The sequence below is a fragment of the Chelonia mydas genome, chromosome 26, assembly GCF_015237465.2.
Source record: "Chelonia mydas isolate rCheMyd1 chromosome 26, rCheMyd1.pri.v2, whole genome shotgun sequence".
Taxonomy (NCBI): Eukaryota; Metazoa; Chordata; order Testudines; family Cheloniidae; genus Chelonia; species Chelonia mydas.
This window is the reverse complement of record NC_057859.1, coordinates 14,649,822-14,664,443: the sequence shown is the minus strand read 5'-3', so window position 1 is coordinate 14,664,443 and position 14,622 is coordinate 14,649,822. Positions and strand designations below refer to the sequence as shown.

The 14,622-nt window shown below is 69.4% G+C and overlaps 2 protein-coding genes across 3 annotated transcripts; both read left to right on the top strand.

The window, feature by feature from the left end:
- The first annotated feature begins 924 nt into the window (after positions 1-924).
- On the top strand, positions 925-4,594 carry ANKRD39 (ankyrin repeat domain 39). The gene is made up of 4 exons (XM_037886390.2): positions 925-1,161; positions 1,368-1,474; positions 2,496-2,699; positions 3,136-4,594. The coding sequence occupies exons 1-4, from the start codon at positions 1,068-1,070 to the stop codon at positions 3,277-3,279; spliced, it is 549 nt and encodes a 182-aa protein (XP_037742318.1). The 5' UTR covers positions 925-1,067; the 3' UTR covers positions 3,280-4,594.
- A 1,895-nt stretch (positions 4,595-6,489) lies between these two features.
- On the top strand, positions 6,490-14,375 carry ANKRD23 (ankyrin repeat domain 23). 2 transcript variants are annotated; one of them, XM_037886389.2, is made up of 9 exons: positions 6,490-6,549; positions 8,223-8,378; positions 9,028-9,159; positions 9,419-9,526; positions 10,702-10,800; positions 11,062-11,160; positions 12,013-12,111; positions 12,353-12,451; positions 13,021-14,375. In XM_037886389.2, exons 1-9 carry the CDS (start codon positions 6,523-6,525, stop codon positions 13,120-13,122), a joined length of 921 nt encoding a protein of 306 aa, XP_037742317.1. In that variant the 5' UTR covers positions 6,490-6,522; the 3' UTR covers positions 13,123-14,375. The 2 variants fall into 2 exon arrangements, with proteins under 2 accessions (XP_037742317.1, XP_037742316.1); XM_037886388.2 differs by lacking the exon at positions 6,490-6,549 and having other exon boundaries at positions 6,815-8,378.
- Positions 14,376-14,622: the final 247 nt, after the last annotated feature.

Sequence of the window (14,622 nt, the reverse complement as noted above, 5' to 3'; positions counted from 1 at the left end):
GTCTCCAGGCCCCTAAGCTGGGCTCTGCGTGATGCTGACCCCAAGGCTGGCTTTGGCCCAAGCAGTGTGAATGCCTGGTGCTTTGGGGTGGGGGGCTAGTGAGAGGGGCTTGCCCAAATCCTAGCACTGTCCTTTGGCATGGTGGGGAGGAGTCTCCTCCATCCCCATCGAGACCTGCTGGGACCTGAGTGTCTGGAGCGAAGGTGGGGGTGCGGGGTTCCAACCCGATCAAAGCCCCTGCCTGGGTTACTGTGCAGCCCCCGCACCCCGGTGCCACCGTGTTTCCTGGGTGCCCCTCACAGGCAGCGGGGAGATCGGCTGCCACCTGCCAGGCTCTGCAGCATCGGCCCCTTTCCGAGGTTGCTGACCCGGAAACCGGCCAGGTGCCCAGGGCACACGGCGACGGGCTCAGGAGGGTCCTGCAGCTCCCGGTTTTGTACCTCAGCCGTGGCAGCGCTGTGGGAGAGTGGCCGTGGGGGGAGGACGTGCGGGGCAGGACACCCCCCGCGCCAGCAGGAACCCCGGGGCCAGGAGCAGCGGCGGGGCTGCAGGTCTCAGACCCCCAGCCTGGCACCACAGTGGCTCTTTGCATCCCGCGCTGCCCGGGGCCAGCGTCCTGCGGGTCAGGCCCCGGTCCAGCCGCGGGCGAGGCCGGCCCCTGCCGAACTCAGGCCCCGGGCAGCGCGGCCGGCCTGGCACCGCCGGGCTGCCCCCGGGCCCGTGGAGGGGGAGCCGGGCTCGGGGCCCCCCGGGCCCGTGGAGGGGGAGCCGGGCCCCGCTGCGCCCCTCGCCCGCGCCCCCGCCCGGACCCTGCGCTTCGGGCGCCCCCTGGCGGCTCCGCGCTGCCAGCGCGCCCGGGGAACCGGCCCGGGCGGGGCGGGGCGGGGGGGGGATCTCGGCGCCCGCGGGTCGATCGGCGCCAACCGGAACCGGAACCGGAACCGGGGGACTGGAAACGGGGCTGCGCCCAGCCCAGGCCGGCGAGGGGCCGAGGCTGGTTCCCGCTGCCCGGACCCGACCCTCCCCCGCAGGCGGCGGCGGCCCGGGGCCCCGGGATCGGGGCCCCCATGGCCTCCTCGGGGCCCCCCGGCTCCTGCTGCCCCCACGGGCCGGCCGTGCCCGGCGCGCACCAGACCGCGGCGGAGATGGACTTCGAGCGAGGTACCGGGGGGGGGGAGCAGGGACCGGTCCCGCCCCCCCGGCCCCGGGCAGCGGGTGAAGATCGGCCCCGCGGGGCGGCCCGGGTGCCGGAGCCCGGCTGGGGGGCAGGGCGGGGGCTGTGGCTGGCGGGGCGGATGGGGTGGGGGGGACCGGGGGGGCTGGCCCCTCCCCCACGCCCGGGCCCCAGATCTCGCCTCTCTCTCTAGGGGTCTGGTCGGCCGCCCTGGACGGGGACCTGGGGCGGGTCCGGAGGCTCCTGGTGGAGAAGCGGGTGGACCCCAGCCAGCCCGACCTGGCCGGCTACACCGCCCTGGTACGTGCCTCGGCCGGGCCCCCAGGCCCTTCGGGGGGGCGGGGCTGGTGCGGACTCCCTGGGGCAGGGTAAGGGTGACACGAGCGCTGGGCCCCGGCTCCTGGGACCGGCCGGCCTGGGGCAGGGGGCGATGGGGGGGGGGGGGTTCAGGGGCGAGGGCCCCCGTGGGGCCAGGGCTAGACTCGGTGGAAAGCTCCAGCCCCCAGGAAGACATAACCGCCCCGTGGCTCAGCCCCACGCCGGTGGCCACGGAAAGGGCAGGAGGGCACGGAGCCTGTGGGGTTCCCGGCAGCCGGTGCCCGGGGTTCCCGGCAGCCGGTGGCCAGGGTGCCAGCCAGCTGGGCTCAAAGGGGAGGCAGGGATGGGATCCAGCCTTGTGACCTCGTCGCCCGGCCCCCACCCCCTGGTGCCAGCTTAGCTAGAGAGGGGGTTGACCCCAGACAGCTAACCTGGCGCACTCTGTGTGTGTGGACGCTCTTCAATCCATGGCCACCTGCCTGAGCGCAGGTCCAAGGGGAGCCCCCGGGGCTGGGCCCACGCAGGCCACACGGCTCGCACCCACTAGGCTCCTCTCTCACCAGTGTGACGTCTGCGTGTAGACAAGGCCTGGGATTTAACGAGGGCTTGGCTGGGAGGTCTCGTGGTGGAGGGCTGGTGGGATTCCCTCGGGGATGCCGTTCCCCTGGGGGAGAGCGGGCGAGCGTTACTTACCCAAGGCCGCAGGGCTGGGCCCAGAGTTTGAACTCGGGACGAGAGCTGTGTGCCCGTGCCCTGCCTGGTGCTAAAATGCCATGGCTTGGGTGGGGGATTAAATGGAGATTCTTAAATAGTCAGATCCCCTGGAAGCTTGTCTTGCGAGCTGGGCTGTGATCATGGTGTCCCTCCCCAGAGCCAGCTGCACTTCAGGGCAGACCGAGGCGTCCCGGGGCTGGGTGGGCAGAGCACTTTGAGGAGTGGGGGGCGGAAGGAGCTGAGCGCGCAGAGGCGGCTCCTGAGGTGCCCTCTTCCCTGTGTTTCAAAGCACTACGCCAGCCGCAACGGGCACGGAGCCGTCTGCCAGTTCCTGCTGCAGAGTGGGGCCCGGTGCAACGCCCAGACCCACGGTGGGGCCACCGCCCTGCACCGAGCCAGCTACTGCGGCCACGTGGACGTGGCCAGGCTGCTGCTGGCCCACGGAGCCGACCCCGGCATCGTGGATGACGACGGCATGACAAGTTTGCATAAGGTGCGGGGCTGGGGCCCCTCCCCCCCAGCTGTCCCCTTGTGGTTCCCTGTTGCGGGCGGGGGTCTCAGTGCACAGCACTGCCCCCTGCAGGCAGACCTGCCCCAGCAGGTGTGTCGCTCGCCCTCTGCTGGCTGGAGCGGACAACGCCACTCCATGCCTGGAGCCGGGAAGGTCCTGTTTGCGCAGCCGCGGGCTGCGGGTTCTGTTCCCGGGCCCCAGGGCCGAGGTGGTTCGATGGGAGGCTGTGGGCTGCAGAGTCAGCGCCCTGTCCTGCGCCCCAGCTGGGCCCTGGTTCTCTCCCCTTTGCTGACAAGAGACGTCTCCTTCCTCCACGGGCATCCTGGTCGAGCGAATACTCCCTTAGGGTCCGTGCCGTACCCTGCCCCCCGCCCCACGGGAGCGCGCGCCCTGCCTCACTCCTGCTCTCCTTTCGCAGGCCGCCGAGCGAGGCCACCGTGAGCTCTGTGAGCTCTTGCTGCGGCACAGCCCGGGGCTGAAGGGCGTCCGGGACAGGAGGGCCAGGAGTGCACGTGACCTGGTCCCCGGCAGCGGTGCCTTGCGGGACCTCCTGGAGCCCTGAGGGCAGCGCGTGGCGGGGTGGCGCCGCCCCAGGGCGCTCTGTGCTTTGTCTCCCCCTCTTGGCCCGCTGCGGGATTGCGGCCGGTGCTGCCATTGGGCCCTCCGGCCGCAGGCCTCTCCCGAGCTGTCCCTGTGCGTGCAGCCCTGGGGTGATCTGGGCGCGCGCCCCACTGGGCGACTGCTCTGGGGAGCCTGCGGCGGGAGAGGGGAACGGGCACAGCTGGGCAGGGAAAAGGAGGGAACCGCTATAAACCCTGTACGTGTCACTGGCTGCGGGGAGCCATGTTCGGGGGCTGAGATCAAGGGGAGTCCAGCGAGACGGCAGGACACCCGGAGCCAGGGGGCTCCCGACGAGCTGACCTGGTCTCCGCAGGCAGGGAAGAGGCTGCCAGCTCCGCTCTCAGGCAGCTGCAGTGGCTGGCGGCGGGGTGGGCCTCTGGGGGGCAGGGGCCTGTGTCCAGCCCTCTGCGTGAGCCAGGCACCACTGCCCAGGCCTGAGCCAGGCTCCCAGGGCCACACGGCTGGCGGGAAGCTGAGGCAGCCATGTTGGTTGTGGGCATTGAGAGACAGGCGTGGGCTGGTCCCCTGTGCTGGGCACCACGGACCCCGTCCGGCAGGGGCTGCAGGCTCACATCCCCTGGGAGGAGGAGTCTGGCTGGGGTGAAGGCCGGTGGCCTGCTCCGTGCCCAGAGCAGATGGCAGCACGGTGCCAGGCCAGAAATCCCAGCAGACACTGCCTGGCACCGTGGCTAGGGCTGCCGTGGGCTCCTCTCTGTGTCTGCAACCCTGAGCTGCGGGAGATGGGGGGCTCAGATAGGTTGTCCCCCTTCGCGGAGCTATTTCAGTCCTTGGTACTGGGCTGGGGAACCGGAGCCCCCCAAGGATCTGGTGCCAGGATGTCGGGCTTCCCCACCATTAACTCTTCCCCACCTAGTCCCCTGCCATGTCCATGTGTCCCGAGGGGCTGGTCTCTGGGGTCCTGCCCTCTGCTGAGGAAGATAGGTTAGTGCCCACCCCTGCCTTGTGTTGCCCGCTCCTCTATCCCCTTGCTGTTCTGCCCCGCTCCACCCCCTCACCGCCTCAGCAGGAAGCAGGCTGGGGGTGGGGTCCTGCAAACATATCTTCCCCACTTGCTCACAGCTGGACTGGAGGGGACCAAAGGGGAAAAAGGGGGAGGGAAGCCCAGACCCCTCCCCATCTATTGCACAGTGATCTGACTGGGGGCAGGGTGGCTTCTTCTACGCCCCCCTCCCCATGCTAAAGGAACCCCCCCAACCGTAGGCCCACAGAGAGCCACCCCTCCCACCCATCCCCAGTGCTAAGCGGAAGTGGAACAGGGGGGCTGCCCTGTCTCCCAGGGAGGGTCCAGCGGAGCCCCCCAAGCTGTGGTCAGTGGAAGCTGCATGGAGGGCAGGCCCAGGGGCTGGGAGGTGGACGCTGATCCTCAGGCAGCAGGGCCAGCCCCGACCTACAGGGGAGAGCACCCCCTGCTGAGCGCCCACTGTACTCCCTGCAGCCCAGCGCCCCCTAGTGCCAGCCCGACCTACAGGGGAGAGCGCCCCCTGCTGAGCGCCCACTGTACTCCCTGCAGCACAGCGCCCCCTAGTGCCAGCCCTGACCTAAAGGGGAGAGCGCCCCCTGCTGAGCGCCCACTGTACTCCCTGCAGCCCAGCGCCCCCTAGTGCCAGCCCCGACCTACAGGGGAGAGCGCCCCCTGCTGAGCGCCCACTGTACTCCCTGCAGCACAGCGCCCCCTAGTGCCAGCCCCGACCTACAGGGGAGAGCGCCCCCTGCTGAGCGCCCACTGTACTCCCTGCAGCACAGCGCCCCCTAGTGCCAGCCCTGACCTACAGGGGAGAGCGCCCCCTGCTGAGCGCCCACTGTACTCCCTGCAGCACAGCGCCCCCTAGTGCCAGCCCGACCTACAGGGGAGAGCGCCCGCTGCTGAGCGCCCACTGTACTCCCTGCAGCACAGCGCCCCCTAGTGCCAGCCCGACCTACAGGGGAGAGCGCCCCCTGCTGAGCGCCCACTGTACTCCCTGCAGCCCAGCGCCCCCTAGTGCCAGCCCCGACCTACAGGGGAGAGCGCCCCCTGCTGAGCGCCCACTGTACTCCCTGCAGCACAGCGCCCCCTAGTGCCAGCCCGACCTACAGGGGAGAGCGCCCGCTGCTGAGCGCCCGCCCTGCTCCCTGCAGCCCAGCGCCCCCTAGTGCCAGCCCTGACCTACAGGGGAGAGTGCCCCCTGCTGAGCGCCCACTGTACTCCCTGCAGCACAGCGCCCCCTAGTGCCAGCCCTGACCTACAGGGGAGAGCGCCCCCTGCTGAGCGCCCAATGTACTCCCTGCAGCACAGCGCCCCCTAGTGCCAGCCCCGACCTACAGGGGAGAGCGCCCCCTGCTGAGCGCCCACTGTACTCCCTGCAGCACAGCGCCCCCTAGTGCCACACTAGGGCCAGCCCCCTGCTGAGCCCCCACTCCCTGCAGTGTGCAGTGTCTTTGGGAGGTGCCCTGTTTCTGGGGGGTGGGGGACATGCTGGCAGGGCAGGGCAGAAATTCATAATAAATCCCTCACCAACTGCACCGTCCCTTTTTTGTACAAACTCACCCTGACGAGCCTATGCGGAGATGGGAGCAGTGTGGGGCAGGGACCCTCTCTGTTCCGTGCCTGTGCGGCGCCTGGCACGGGGGGCTGGGCCAAGGCGGGCTCCTGGGGGCTGGGCTGGGCACATCGTCCCGCTAGCTGCTGGTGGGGCAGACGCCTGCTCCCTGCCCCGGGTCCTGCGCTGGTCCCCGGGCCGGGCTCCCTGGTGCTGAGGCGCGGGGGAGGCCGAGGGGCAGCGTGGCTGGGGGGTTCCCTGCCAGCCTAGCACGGCAGGAGAGCTGGGTTCTAGTCCTGCCTCGGCCAGGCCTTTGCCCCAGCTCTGTGCCTCAGTGTCCCCGCTGGGGACGGGGGGGGATGGCTGCTGGCAGCGGGCTCTGGGGGGGGTGGGGGCGCTAGGAGGGCCCAGGGCTGTTCCCGGGGCTCTCCGGGGAGCGTTGCCCGGCCAGGGCACCCCATGGCAGGGCCCTGTGGGCCCCGCCCCGCTCCCTTCGCTCTGGGGCCGGGCCGGCGCTGCCCGTGGCCCGTCGGCGGGGAGCCCGAGGCGGAGCCGGGCGGGTCACCGGGGCCGGCGCAGGGGGTGGGGGGCGGACCCGCCGCTGGGATAAAAGCAGCGGGGTGGGGCGAGCCGGGCGCGGGCGGACCATGGAGCTCATCAGCGTCCAGCAGCTGGTGAGCGGGGGGTGGCCAAGCCCGGGGAGCCGTGCGGGACGCGGGGGCGCCGCGCTGCTGGGCCCGGCCGGAGCCCTTGGGTCGTCCAGGGCGGCGGGTTCGCTTCACCCCAGAGGTGGCTGCATTGGCCCAAGCCCCGTCCGCGGGGCGTGCGCAGCGCCCCCTGGTCTGCGGGCCAAGGCTGGGGGCGGGGCGGTCCCAGCTGGACTCGCCTTAGGTGGGGGGAGGGGGCCTCTGGATTGACCCCGTGTCCGGGGGGCGGGGGGGCTGGTTCTGGGGCAAATGTCTGCTCCCGGCGGCAGCGTCGTGTGTCAACCCGGAGGTCTCCAGGGCGCTGGGCTGTGGCTTTGCTGGGGCCAGACCCGGCTGGGGGCCCCACTGGGCTGCCGCCCCCCATTGCGGTGACGTGGCAGGTGTGGGGTGGGTTTGTGGAGTTGTAGCTGAGCCCTTGGGGGGGGGATGCAGGGGATTGTGCCAGGGAGCTTGCCCCTCCCACCCCCCCAGAACGGGGCACTGCCCCCGGGTCACCCCCTGCCCTTGTGATCTCCTCAGTCCCTACACGGCGGGTCTGGTGGGATCCCCTTTGCGCCGCCCCACTCGCCTGGGTCTGGCGCCTGGCTAAAGCCCCAGGGACGAGGGGGTGGGGGGAGCTGGTGCTCGGTGCCGCGGGGGCTGTTTGGGCGGCCCCTGCGCTGGCCCTTCCGGGCTGGGCCAAGGCCACTGTGGGACTGGGCTGTTGCTTTGTGGGTTGCTGGCTTGGTCTCCCCAGGGTGGGCTGGATACCCCCTGCTGCCCCTTGGCCCCCGGCCCTGCAGGCTTGTTGGCACTTGTTTGCCCTTGGGCAGCATCCACCACACATGCTGTTTATTTCAGGCGGGCCCCAGCCCCTGGAGGGGGTATAAATAGGGGCTGACGCTGCCCAGGGCCCGGACAGGTGCACGGCCGGAATGCCAGCCGCAGCCAGCGGGGCGCCCGGGCAGCCGTGACGGGAGATGGCAGAGCAGGGACTGGCCACCCCCTTCCCCTGGGCGAGCAGGGCCCAGCCAGCCAGGGAGTGAGTGATCCGGGGAGAGCCGTGCGCAGCCCGGAGCCAGGCCTGCCAAGGGCCCAACGACCTGGGAATGTCCCGTTCCCACCCCCGCACTTGGCACCAGCTGGGGAGCGCGGAGCTAGTCATGGGGAGCCGGGCTTAGCACTTCCAGCCTCCTCTCCCAGCGTCCTTCTGTGAGCCAGGCTCCCGCTCTGCCGTGAGCCGCCCCTGCTCTGTCACTCTTTCCCAGCTGTAGGGAAGGCCTGGCCTCACTAAACCCCCTGAGTTTTAATTCATGTTTGAAAGTGCATCCCATTCCCTGCCCCCTGAGCCAGCCAGTCTCCGTCCTGGGGCTGGATGGGAGCCAGCACCCCCCAGAGGGGAAAGGCCCCGTGTCCCATTTCCTGCCCCCCTGAGACAGCCAGTCCAAGCCCTGGGGCTGGAACCAGTGTCCCTGGAGGGGAAAGGCCCCGTGTCCCATTCTCTGCCGCCCTGAGCCAGCCAGTCCCTGCCCACCCTGGGGTCAGATGGCAGCCGGTGCCCCCTAGAGGGGAAAGGCCCCATGTCCCATGGGGATGCCCCATCTCCTACATTTCATGCCCTGGCTCTGCCCTCTACCTCTCCTGCCCCCCCTTCTCCCCAGGTAAGTGGCGACAGGTATGAGGGGACGGTGCGGGCCTTCGAGGTGCTGGCGAGGGGAGCAGCGCAGGAGCCCGAGGGCTGGCGGCGCGGCGTGGCCGGGGTGCGGGATGCCGTCAGCAAGGAGAAGCAGAAGGTGAAGGAAGAGAGGAGGAAGAAGGTGAGCAGCTGGCCCCTGGCAGGGTGGGGTGGGTGCATCTGCTGTGTGGCCACAAGGGGACTCCGGGGACAGGATCCTATAGGATCCATAGGGTCTTTCCCCAGTCCCGGTGTCTAGCTCTGTGAACTCTGTGCTTGCTTGTCCTGCTCTGTGAAGGCCAGAATGGCATTTGGTGCCCCTCACTCGCAACCCACAGCCCCTGCCGTCCCAGCCCTGGACTTCCCTCCAGCTCTGCTGGAGCCCCTCAATCCTGACCCCCAGCCCTGGGCTCCCCCACCCCTTTCTCTGGTGGTGCCCCTCACTCCCGACCCGCGGCCCCTGCCGTCCCAGCGCTGGGCTCCCGCTCAGCGCAGAGCACTGAAGAATTCAGCGGTGGTCTCCCTAGGCTGGTGGAACCAGGTGTCTGGGGGACTCTAGCTCTCCCCCCTCATCTTAGAATCTGACCCCCTTGAACTGGCTTTGTGCCAGGAGCTCAGACGGGCCCAGATGTCCCTGGGGGGACCGAGTGCCCAGTTCCTGTCCCGTGCTCAGGACAACCCCAGCTGGGTGTGGCATGGCCCCAGGTCCTGTCCACTCTCCTGGGCGGCTGGTGCCGGCACCAGGCGCTGCTGGCTCTGCCCTAACCTGCTCTCTGACCTGCCCCGGCCAGCTTGAGACGCTCAACAGCTCCCGGGTGCGGCTGGAGAGTCTCCAAGACCTGGAGGACATTGTGAGGCTGCGGAAGCACAAGAAGAGCCGGACGCGGGTGGTCCGCCCCAAGGAGCCAGAGCCGGCCGCGACGGTGAGCGACGCCCCTGCCGCCCGGCCCGGGATGGGAGCGAGGCCACCGGGGGCTCAGATCACTCGGTCCCAGCCAGCTGCGCTAGTCCGGAGCCAGTGACCCCTCCTCAGGGGCTGCTCTGCCCCCCGCAGCGGTGGCTGGAGCCCTCAGGGGGAACGGGGGGGATGCTGGCAAGATGCTCTGAGCCCGCTGGGCAGTGCCCCGGGGGGTGGGGGGGCACGGCACTGCCCGGGCACTCACCCCTCCCTGTCCGCCCTAGGCGGAGCCTGTGGATGCTGCGGGGTTCCTGCAGGCGGTGCTGGAGAACCAGGTTCCCACGATTGACAAGTACCTGGCGGACGGCGGGGACCCCAATGCTCACGACCAGGTGTGACGGCCGGGGGAAGGGCGGGTCCTGGGGCTTTAACCCAGGATGTGCCTTGAGCGAGGCTGGTTCTCGTCACAAGCCCAGCCTGCGGCTGAGCCCCTCCGGGTGCCACGGGACGTCCCCTGCTCGGGCTGACGCCCCGTGGCCGGGGGGATCCGGCTGGGGCCTTTGATTGGCTGGGCTCCCCCAGCAGAATGCGCCTTGGGGAGGGTGTGCCCAGCCTTGGTGGGGGGGCGGGGGGGGGGTCAGTGATCTAGCAGCTGGAGCACGCACGGGTGTGTGTGTGTGGGGGGGGGGATCCAGGGCCTCGGGATGGCGGGGGTGTCATAGAGCTTAAGGGCGGAAGGGACCAGCTCACCCAGTCTGACCCCCCTGTATATCCCAGACCACCCGCACCCACGCACCCAACAACCACAGATCCCAGCCCTTGGGAGCCCGGGCTGACATGTGCCCCAGGCGGAGAACAGGAGGGACGGAGGTGCCCGGTGCCCCGCAGTGGCAGGGAACGATGACGTGAGATACACCCTGGCAAGGGACCCACCCCCCACGCTGCAGGGGAAGGTGACAAGCCCCCAAGGTCCCTGCATCTGACCTGGGGGAAATTTCTTCCTGACCCGTCCCAGGCCACCAGGGAGACCTGGGGGTCTGAGCCAGAGCCGGCCAGCCACGGGCCTGAGACAGAGAGAGCCCGGTGCCCCCGCAGAGCCCGGCACTTCCCGCTGGCCCATCTCCAGCTGGGGCTGCCCCTTGTTTAACCTCCCAGAATACACTGGGGGGAGGGGGGATCTCTTCCTGACCCTGGCGGGGGCCAGCTCGAACCTGAAGCATGAGCTTTAGGCACATGGGAGTTCAACCCGCCCAGCCCGCCATGGTCCCAAACGCCCCGGACAACCGACGGCCCCTCTCGTCCGTTTGTCCTGCGCGCGCTTCAAACCCGTGATGGTGTTTGGCCAGCCATGCCCATGGGGGGCTGTTCCAGAGCCCGAGCCCTCCGGCGGTTCGAACCTGCTGGCTCCCTCGTGCCCGGAGCGTGTGTGTGTGTGTGTGTGGGGGGATCTGGTGCCTGGCTCCTGGGGCGCTGGGGCTGCGCTGCCCAGGGCAGGAGGGCAGCGGGGACCCAGCGCTGAGAGCAGCTGGGGTCGCCTGGCGCCGGGTGACACGGGTCTCTGCTGCAGTTCAGATGCACAGCGCTGCACTGGGCCTGCCTCCGGGGCCACACAGAGCTCGTGGACAAGCTGCTGGCGGCTGGAGCCAAGCTGGAGCCCAGGGATATGGTGAGCGAGCGTCTGGTGCCCACTGAGCCGTCCCCCTGCCGGGTCCCATGGCCAGGGCGCTTGGTGGGGTCAGAGCCCCCCGGGTCCTGCTCTGTGAGTCATTCCCAAGGGCTGGCAAAAGTAGAGACCCTCAGAACCAGGCATGAGCGCTGGTCACCCGCAGCCCCCCGGGGCGCTGTGACCTGGGGCCCAGGGTCCGTGTCCCCGAGCAGCCCGGTGCCCTGGCCCCCCGGCGCCTGACTCTGCCTTCGCTCTGCCCAGCTGGAGGCCACGCCCGTGCTCTGGGCCTGCCGCGGGGGGCACCTGGAGATTCTCAAACGCCTGCTGGACAGAGGAGCCAAGATCTCCACGCGGGACAAGGTGAGGGGCTGGGGCTGGCAGCCGAGAGGGGGCAGCACCGGGGCCCGCTGCCACAGCCGTGAGTACTGCTCGCCGGGCTGCGTGGCTGATGGCTCCCTGTGGAAAGGCACAGGGGTCCCTCTGGGGGCTCTGCTGCGGGGGGGTGGTTCCCAGCACCGGTGGGGCAGGCTCCTTCCCTGCTCTCGGTCCCGTTTTGATGCCAGCCTTTCCTTGGCTCTCACTCTGCGTCCAGCCACCTTCCCTACATCACTCCATCCCACCTCTATTTCCCTTCACTTCCTGTCCTAAACTGGGGTGCGATGCAGGGGTGACCCGGATCAGTGGAGACAGGGGTGGGCACCAAGCTGTCCAGGCCAGCCGGCAGCCCCCTCCCCGCTCTGGGCCTGGCCCGGCTCTCATGGCCGGACAGGCCCAGCACCCTGTCCAGCGGGGTGTGCGCCCCCCAGGGAACAGGGACGCTGGAACGGACAGGGCCCCCAGCTGCCCCTCCAGGTTAAAGGCGAGGGTGGCCGTGGCGCTGGTTGGGGCCTGGTCCGAGCTCCCTGCCCAAACGTGCTGTGGAGGGGGGAGGGATAGCTCAGTGGTTTGAGAATTGACCTGCTAAACCCAGGGTTGTGAGTTCAATCCTTGAGGGGGCCATTTAGGGATCTGGGGCAAAAACTGGGGATTGGCCCTGCTTGGAGCAGGGGGTTGGTCTAGATGACCTCCCAAGGTCCCTTCCCACCCTGATAGTCTGTGCTTCTATGACCCCGGGGAGGGGGCAGCGCTAGAAGTGGGGCATTGGGAGCTGTGGGGAGGGGTTTGCGCCCCAGGGGTGTGTTGCCATGGTAACGGACCCTTGTTTCCCTGCAGCTGAGGAGCACGGCGCTGCACGTGGCCATCCGGACGGGGCACTGTGAGTGCGCCGAGCACCTGATCGCCTGTGGGGCCGAGATTGACGCCCAGGACAAGGTAGCGGCCCGGGGCCTGAGCCCCCAGCCTCGCTCCACGGGGCACGGCCCAGAGCCATGGGCGGGGGCCCTGGCTGATGTTGCAGGGTCCAGGGAGCAGTGGCTTGTACCCTGGGCTGGCTGGGCGCCGCACAGGGCCCCAGAGGCAGCTGCATGGGGGCAGGGCTGTGCGTGGGCAGGGGAGGGGGCAGTGCCAGGCATGTGCCCTTGTCCGCTGAGCTGCCCGTGCCTTTGGCTGGCAGGAGGGGGACACGCCCATTCATGACGCCATCCGGCTGGGCCGCTTCAAGGCTGTGAAGACCCTGCTCATGTACGGTGCCAATCTCAGCGTCCGGAACCAGGTGAGCACCGTGTGGGGCTCCCCCGGGGACAGCCTGGGAGGGCAGGGACGGCTCCCTCTGCCCAGCCTGGGGGGCAGCAGCCAATGGTAGAAACCAGCCACCCCCGGAGCGAGGCTCCCTCAGCCGGGAGCCCAGGCAGTGCCCTCCCAATGACACCCTGAAGAGGGGGCTCGGACTCCTGGGTTCTATCCCAGCTTTGGGGGGGGGGCTAGTCGGTCACAGCAGCGGGGGCAGGGCCCCAGGACTCCTGGGTTCTAGCCCAGCTCTGGGATCGTGGCCAGGAGCTAGTGCTCAGACATGGGATGAGTGTTGTGAGCCCTGCTCAAGCCCCTCAGCCCGGTTGTTCCTGCTCCCATGGGAGTCTTGGCTGATTGCAGGATCCCCTGGGGAGAGCTCCCCCCATGCTGCCCCCGGGCCTGCCCCATGCTGTCTGCACTGCCCAGCAGGCTCTGCCCCCTCCCCGGACTGCTCGTGTAGCGTGCGCCGGGTCTGCGGTGTCCCAGTCCTTGCCTAGTGCCGGGGAAGGGGCTCGTGCCCATCAGCAGCCTAACAATGTCGGCTCCCCGCAGGAGGCCCTGCGACCCGTGGACCTGGTGAAGGACTGGCAGAGGGGCATCCGGCAAACCTTGCAGGCGTGTGCCAACCGGCAGCGCCCCCCTCGGCAGCACTGACGTAGCAGAACCAGCGTTCATTCCCCCCCCGCCCCCGTGACCACCAAAGGGGGCGGGGGGGACCAGGGCGCTGCCCTGAGCTACCCCATACCCCCTGCAGGCTGTGCTCATCCTCACACGGCTCCCACACCTAGCCAGGGGACGCCAACCTGGGGACAGTGCCACCCATCCTAGCACTGCCCTTGGGATGGGGTGAGGTTGGTCCTAGGCAGAGGATTGACCCTGATGCTCCCCCATTCCTGGTCCCCTGGGGATGCTTCCCTTTGCCCAGGTGAGTCACTTGCCGTCCCTGAGGGAAACTGAGGCATGGAGGGGCTAAGCCTTGCCCATGGCTGGTTAGTGGAAGAGCTGATGATGAAGCCAGGAGTCCTGCTGTTTCTCCCAGCCCCACTCATCTCTCTGTGGCCAGCAGCAAAAGGAGAGGTACTGCCCTGGGGTTTGAGCTGACCCCCCACCTGTCCCCTCTTCTGGGCAGGCGAGCCCTGCGGCCTTCCCAAGGCTGTGTGCTGTAGGGAACACGGCTGCCCCCGGGGCCTAAGCACACAGCCCCCACTGCACCCCAGTCAGCTGGAGGCATGGGGCTGGGCTGGGGTGCCCCCTAACTGCGGGGAGAGGCTGACCTGGCCCTGGGGGTAGAGCATGGTGCAGTGAGACGAGGCTGCAGGGCCCAGTCCCAGCCCAGGTTCCTGGCTGATGGAGGCAGGCGGCTTTCCCGGCTGGGGGGAAACGGGGGGGAATCTCCTGCCCTCGGCCGCTTCCACTGTCAGTCTGTGCCCTGGGCCAGCTTCTGGCCATGGCTGCCCCCGAAGGGTGTGCAGGCCCCCGCCCCCGCCATGGGCTGGCAGGGCCTGGCCCCGGCCCCTCCTTGTACTAGTGCCTGAGGGCTCCTGCTGCTGCTCCCCCCGCCCCCATGGCCAAGGGGACAGGCTGCACCCAGCCTTGCCCTTGTCCCCCAGCAGCCAGCCCGCAGCAATGAGCGTCCCCTGGGCTCAGGCTCCAGCCAGCGGGGAACAGCAGCAGGATAGGACATGGCTGATGGCTCGCGTGGCGGGGGGTGCCCCCTTCACAGCCTGGCACAGGACAGGTACGGCCCCCTCTGGCCTGCCTGGAGGCCGTTCCCAGAGCGCGGCTGTCCCAGGAGGAGCCGAGCTGGTTGAGATGCCCGGGGGGGGAAGGCAGATAGGGAGGATGGGGGCCAAGGAACCCATGACTCTCCAGCCAGTTAACCTGGAGCTGGGCAGGACCCACACCCTGTCTGTGCCCCACGCTGCCCAGCGTGGTCCTTGCCCTTCTCCCAGCACTAGGGGAAAAGTGCCCAGGCCAAGAGGCAGATGGTCCTGCTTCTCTGCTGCTGGCTTTGGGTGAGTCCTGCCCCTTGCCTCAGTTTCCCTCTGTGTAAAATGGGGCTAACAGTGAGTGGAGGCAGCTTCCAGGACCCCCTAGCAGTGCAGCAGGTGGGCTGCAGCGTGCCCCGGGTTCATACCCAGCCCACGGGCAGCT

What these genes read in the sequence shown, in the direction of transcription:
- ANKRD39 (XM_037886390.2), top strand. Translation starts at nt 1,068, where the DNA reads ATGGCCTCCTCGGGGCCCCCCGGCTCCTGCTGCCCCCACGGGCCGGCC. An exon ending in TGGCCGGCTACACCGCCCTG is followed by an intron (nt 1,475 to 2,495) that starts GTACGTGCCTCG and finishes TGTGTTTCAAAG; the next exon opens with CACTACGCCAGCCGCAACGG. An exon ending in GCATGACAAGTTTGCATAAG is followed by an intron (nt 2,700 to 3,135) that starts GTGCGGGGCTGG and finishes CTCCTTTCGCAG; the next exon opens with GCCGCCGAGCGAGGCCACCG.
- ANKRD23 (XM_037886388.2), top strand. Translation starts at nt 8,142, where the DNA reads ATGTCCCATGGGGATGCCCCATCTCCTACATTTCATGCCCTGGCTCTG. An exon ending in AGCCAGAGCCGGCCGCGACG is followed by an intron (nt 9,160 to 9,418) that starts GTGAGCGACGCC and finishes TGTCCGCCCTAG; the next exon opens with GCGGAGCCTGTGGATGCTGC. An exon ending in AGCTGGAGCCCAGGGATATG is followed by an intron (nt 10,801 to 11,061) that starts GTGAGCGAGCGT and finishes CGCTCTGCCCAG; the next exon opens with CTGGAGGCCACGCCCGTGCT.